General features: G+C 26.9%; 1 protein-coding gene across 1 annotated transcript; it reads left to right on the forward strand.

Moving 5' to 3' along the window:
* The first annotated feature begins 6,128 nt into the window (after positions 1-6,128).
* On the forward strand, positions 6,129-6,479 carry LOC119680795. The gene has a single exon (XM_038093784.1). The coding sequence runs from the start codon at positions 6,129-6,131 to the stop codon at positions 6,477-6,479; it is 351 nt and encodes a 116-aa protein (XP_037949712.1).
* Positions 6,480-6,827: the final 348 nt, after the last annotated feature.

Here is a 6,827-nt window from a genome sequence, read left to right on the forward strand (position 1 = left end):
TAGCCACCACTACTTATCCTCCTAGAATTTATGGCTTACCAAAGGTCCATAAGGAGAATTTGCCACTTAGGCCCATTTGTTCTTGCATTAACTCACCAGCGTATAAATTATGCCAATACATGGCGTCCATCCTTAAAAATTTAACAAAAAACTCTATCTATAATGTAAAGGATGCAATAGAATTTAAAAATAAAATCAACAATTCCTATATATATGATGATGAGAAAATGATCTCTTTTGACGTTACTTCCTTATTTCCTAGCATTCCTCTTGACCTGGCTTTAAAAATTATAGAGAAAAAATGGAACATAATAAAGACTTTTACAACAATTAAAAAAGCCTTATTTTTTGATATTTTAAACTTTTGTCTTAAAGACAATAACTATTTCAATTTTGAAAATAAATTATATACACAAAGAAAAGGGATGCCGATGGGATCACCAATTTCACCCATAATAGCAGATATTATTATGGAAGAGTTACTAGATAACTGTCTTGAAGAAATGGTCTGCAAACCCAGAATCATGACGAAATACGTTGACGATCTGTTTGGGATAGTAAAAACAGATAAAATTGATGAAACTTTAAGAATATTGAATAACTTCCATAAAAATATTAAATTTACTATGGAAGAAGAAACAGATAATATCCTTCCTTACCTTGACATCAAATTGTTAAGACACAATAATTACATCTTTACCAAATGGTATCAAAAACCAACGGCATCAGGAAGGATCATCAATTTTTATTCAAACCATCCATACCATGTAGTGCAAAATACAGCAAAAAATATGATAAAAAGAGCTCTACATCTAACCGATCCAACGTTCCATAATGATCTACAGAAAGAATTTAGAAGAATTCTAAAGAAAAATGATTTCCCCTCTTCCAATGTGGAAAAAATTATCAAAAATATAAACATCTTTCAGAATGACACCAGAAATAAGGATAACAGAACATACAAAAGCATTATACATATTCCTAAACTCTCTAACCAAATACTGACTTCTAACATTCGTGACAAAGCAAATTATAATATCACACTAAGATCTGGAAATACAATAAACGCACTTTATTCCAACTTAAAATCAAAAATAAATAACTTGGACAAATCGAACGTAGTATACCAAATTAGTTGCAAAGGTGATGGGTATGACGTCTGTGATCAAGTATATGTTGGAACGACAAAAAATAAATTAAAAACAAGAATGGCTGGACATAAACACAGCATAAAAAATAAAGTCGGTGTGGAAGCCAAAACAGCCCTTGCTTCACATTGTATTTCCACACACCATGAGCCAGATTTAGAAAATATAAAAATTTTACATCAAGAAAATAATCATCGCAAAAGATACTTCTTGGAGATGCTTGCAATTCTAAAAATTCCACCTGACATAAGGCTCAATTTTAAAACTGATGTTGACAACTGTGCCCAGATGTATAAAAGTATTATACATCAATAAACAAGTACAGGATTAATAACTTAGTATTAAACATTGGTATTATATAATAAAACATTGTACTTTTCCTTACATATATTTACATATATATAAATATATATATATATATATTTACACACACATTTATCCTTTTGTCTACCATTATGTATTATAAGTGGTTTAGTATTTGAATATAATGTTTTAGTTTCCTGATGATGACTTTAGACTAAAGTCGAAATATCGAAGAAAAATAAAAATTATTGAAAAATCAAATTGTGAATTTTTAATTTTTGTTTTTTATTTTTAACAACAATAAAATAAAAAAAGTTTTGACCAATTAGCCTATATAAAATAAACACTTATTTAACATAATATGTAATATTTCAATGATATAAACAAAACAATAAAATATTGATGTGATTGAGTTTTAATAGTAGATATCGCATAGGTCGCGTTGTTAATAAAAATGTTTATTGCTTTGTTTATGTCAGTAAAATCATCGAATTATATAGCACGAATCTTATACCTGATAGTAATTTCACTGATTAACCCTTAAATATAACTTACAGGTGCACATATAAAGGAGAGGTGTAAAGGCGACTAAAGATGTCAGACTACCTAAAATCTGTATATCATACAATAATTAAATAGAGGGCGATATTTAACCTAAATAATTGTAAACAACCTTTTTTAAATATATAAAAGGGAATAATTCTACAAACTTTTATCAGTCAAAGAAAAGCATTCGTGCAATTAATTTCATTAAAATTTCATTTACACTTAAAAAATATTTAAATATTCAAAAATGAAGTCGCAATCATTATCTAAAAAATAATAATGGCCAAAATATAACCGTGGGATATGCAATATTTTTACATAAAAATGAACTCAATCGTCGTAAGAAGAACTACATACGCCGATCCGCCTCCAAAATCAAACTCACCGATGGTTTGATTTCCAACGTGAAGAGAAATATTAAATATTGTACTCCAGATGACTTGGTAACTATGAGCCGTGAAACTATTTATAAGAAGAAGTTGGACAAATCAGTTAATCTTAGAGTTGAGTACATGCAACAGTTAAGAAAATGCCGAAAACTCCAACAGAAGACACCGCATGAAGAGAATGAAGAGAAGAAAGACAAATAGTAGAACAGCAGTTATGATAATACTCTCTAGATAAGATGGACCAATGGCTCTATGCAGTCAATCGTGATTATGACATCGACAATTATTTAAAATTTTCGAATAATATTGTATATAAAAGTGAATTGAATTGCTTAAACTATTTTGTGTTTAATGTATTTAATGTATGTGATTATTGAAAAATATTTTTAAAATTTCCTTATTATATTTTGTTATTCACAATATTATATAAAATGTAAAATTATTATTAAGATTTAAGTTAACAAATAAATAATAGAAATCAAAAATTTTTAATCTCTAATTAATTTAATCTCTACATTGCTTGAAATTCGAGAAAGACAAGATCTGAAACCATTTGTACAAATAACACTTCATCCATATTCGCGAAATTTATTTGTCCAAAACGTATTTACTTTACACAAATGCACAGATTGATGAGATTGATCCATTACTAAGGATATCTACACAAGTAATTCTAATATAAAATTTTTATGATGAAGATTAATATAAATGTGTGAGAAGCCAGGAAATAAAGAAACTTATGTATTTTATTGGACTTATGTGAGTTCCAAAATATTAAGTCTATTGAAACTTAATAATTTATTTTTACTTAAAAATTTTGAGAATATCGTAAATATATCATAAGTGAAGATATATTGTCCATATAACAAAATTAAAAAATTTGAAAGTATCGTATTAATGTAATATATTACCATAATTACGTATAGTAATTTTTAAATATTAGGTATATTATTACTAGGTAGTTTATGTGGCGGTTATATTTAAATTTAAACCAGTCTGATCATCCTTATGGAATACAGTAACCCAATACAGAAACATATTCACCTGAAGGACAGCTTGATATGGCAAATCTTAGGCAATTTAGTATTTAGAACTAGTGTGTGGGTTGACTAAATATTAAATTTTAGGTAGCTTTACAGAAAAAGTTTCATACTCAACTATTTGCTATATGCGTTTACAAATATTGTATGGAATGTTGAAACAAATAAAAGAATTTCTTAATGTTACTTTTTAGTATTAGTTAATGCAAATATATCAAATATATTGCAAAGTGCTTCACAATAATTAAATCTCCAAATATAATCTCAATTTGATAGTTTCAACTATTCTTTTGAATTAGAAATTTATATGAAATTTTTCCCATTACTATTATATATATGAATGGTATGACTAAAACAACGACTATATTTTTTATTCATAATAGGTGGTATTAGTTTAGAGAATTTCAAAATCTCAAATCTAACGTACTCAAGTTACGTGTACTTTGTCTTGTAGGTTAAAGACGCATTTAACACTTGCAGTCTAAAAATTATATATTGATAATTAGATTAAATCATCAGATTTTGGCAAATACACCGATAACTACTGATAAAATGGCTGGCCGTAACGGTAGATTGACCAGCCCAAGAATTTACTTGACTAAAGGAGTTCTTTATTGGTTCTGAAAATTTGTGCTCTATTTGCATGTGATTTCAACATTGAATTCATATTGTGATTATGCTTGAAACTAAATGAACTTAAAATTCTTTATATTAGAATATGCAGAGCGTGCCTTCAAAATGTAATTAGTTTTTATTTTTTGAAACTTTAAATCATATAAAATTGTCAGAATCCTATATCTATTGTATTCATCTTGAAAAGATTTTTTCATTTTAGCAAAACCTTTTTACTTTAGACAAATTGCAAATACTTCTTCAATTTTACTGACGATGGAATTATTTATTTATAATTGGATTTAACTACAATTTAATTTTCATTTAGACAGTGAGGTAAAAAATTCTTCTAGTTTTAAATAATGTTAAAAATCAAATCAATTTGTGTGTGATTACTTATATTAATATTTGTAATAAAAAAATTCTATAATATCAGTTAATTAGAAAACAACATGACTTTTACTTTACAAATTAAACAAATATTACATATTTATTTTCAAACACTCAGTTACATGATACATAATTCTTAAATTCTAAATATTGAATAATGGCTTAGTTAAGATTGGCTGCTTGATTACAATTTTACTGCATTAACATATCTAGATAAGTGCATTAAGTTTGAGATTTATGTAGAAGGTATCCTCTTATATAGTTTTCCATAGATTTCTTCTTCTTTCGCTTCCTTTCCTTTGCGTATGAATAACGTTTTTAAGTAGTTACTAAATTTTCCCAATTTCTTCTTAAAAACAATTTTAAAGCGCTTCACTGCTTCTGAGTCGTCTGGACTGCAATATGTAGCATCTTCTTTCACATTGGAAATCAAACTATCGGTTAGAACACTTTTCGTGTGAGATTGCCGTTTGTAGTTCTTTTTACGACGATTAAGTTCTTTCTTATGTAAATATATTGCATAGCCTATGGACGTCTTTCGGCCATTATTAACTTTGGATAATTTTTGAGAACTCATATTTTAATTTTTAGCTTAATTTTGAAATTAAAGAGAAACTTCTTAGATTAACTCTGATATCTGACTAATAATGGTCGGCAGAATATGCTCTTTTTATAGGTGGAATATTTTAATTTTTTATATTTGGATCAATATGCTAGCATTCAGGTCGCTAATTGATAATCCTTTTTTTATGTTTTTAGTTACAATTTAGATAATTCTGACCTATGTTCCCTTTAGGACTATTCGTTTTGAAAAGATATGTTTAGAATAGAGTACCAGGTAAAGTTTTTTGTATCTGTGATATTTTAAAATTACATATTCGTGACGATTTCTTGTGCATTAGTATACTGAGCTCTACCTCATTGTCTTATATGTTTATATTATACGATATATATTATTTTATATAATATTTTATTTTTGAGTACATATGTTACAAAGAGTTATTAATTAAAATTTGTTTTAGTTTTATTCTAGCTACTCGTTTCTAAAAGTGTTTTTCTTATAAGAATACATTATTTTTCTAAATAAGTTATTTAAAGGCAAAGTAATGATATATTTAGAATAAGCATTTTAACATAAATTGATCATCCGCATTCTATATGACACATATTATGTTAATATGTACTTGCCTTATGCCAATTGCACCCCAATTATACATCAAGTCAACAGAGACTCAAATACTTGAACTAAAAATTTATTTAACATAATATATAATATTTCAATGATATAAACAAAACAATAAAATATTGACGTGATTGAGTTTTAATAGTAGAAATCGCATTGGTCGCGGTGTTTATAAAAATGTTTATTGCTTTGTTTATGTCAGTAAAATCATCGAATCATATAGCACGAATCTTATACCTGATAGTAATTTCACTGATTAACCCTTAAATATAACTTACAGGTGCACATATAAAGGAAAGATGTAAGGGCGAGTAAAGATGTCAGACTACCTAAAATCTTTATATCATGCAATAATTAAATAGAGGGCGATATTTAACCTAAATAATTGTAAACAACCTTTTTTAAATATATAAAAGGGAATAATTCTGCAAACTTTTATCAGTCAAAGAAAAGCATTCGTGCAATTAATTTCATTTAAATTTCAGTTACACTTAAAAAATATTTTAAATATTCAAAAATGAAGTCGCAATCATTATCTAAATTATCTAAAAATAATAATGGCCAAAATATAACCGTGGGATATGCAATATTTTTACATAAAAATGAACTCAATCGTCGTAAGAAGAACTACATACGCCGATCCGCCTCCAAAATCAAACTTACCGATGGTTTGATTTCCAATGTGAAGAGAAATATTAAATATTGTACTCCAGATGACTTGGTAACTATGAGCCGTGAAACTATTTATAAGAAGAAGTTGGACAAATCAGTTAATCTTAGAGTTGAGTACATGCAACAGTTAAGAAAATGCCGAAAACTCCAACAGAAGACACCGCATGAAGAGAATGAAGAGAAGAAAGACAAATAGTAGAACAGCAGTTATGATAATACTCTCTAGAAAAGATGGACCAATGGCTCTATGCAGTCAATCGTGATTATGACATCGACAATTATTTAAAATTTTCGAATAATATTGTATATAAAAGTGAATTGAATTGCTTAAACTATTTTGTGTTTAATGTATTTAATGTATGTGATTATTGAAAAATATTTTTAAAATTTCCTTATTATATTTTGTTATTCAAAAAATTATATAAAATGTAAAATTATTATTAAGATTTAAGTTAACAAATAAATAATAGAAATCAAAAATTTTTAATCTCTAATTAATTTAATCTCTACATTGCTTGAAATTCGAGAAAGACAAGATCTGAAA

Source organism: Teleopsis dalmanni, chromosome 1 (genome assembly GCF_002237135.1).
Source record: "Teleopsis dalmanni isolate 2A chromosome 1, ASM223713v2, whole genome shotgun sequence".
NCBI classification, from domain to species: domain Eukaryota; kingdom Metazoa; phylum Arthropoda; class Insecta; order Diptera; family Diopsidae; genus Teleopsis; species Teleopsis dalmanni.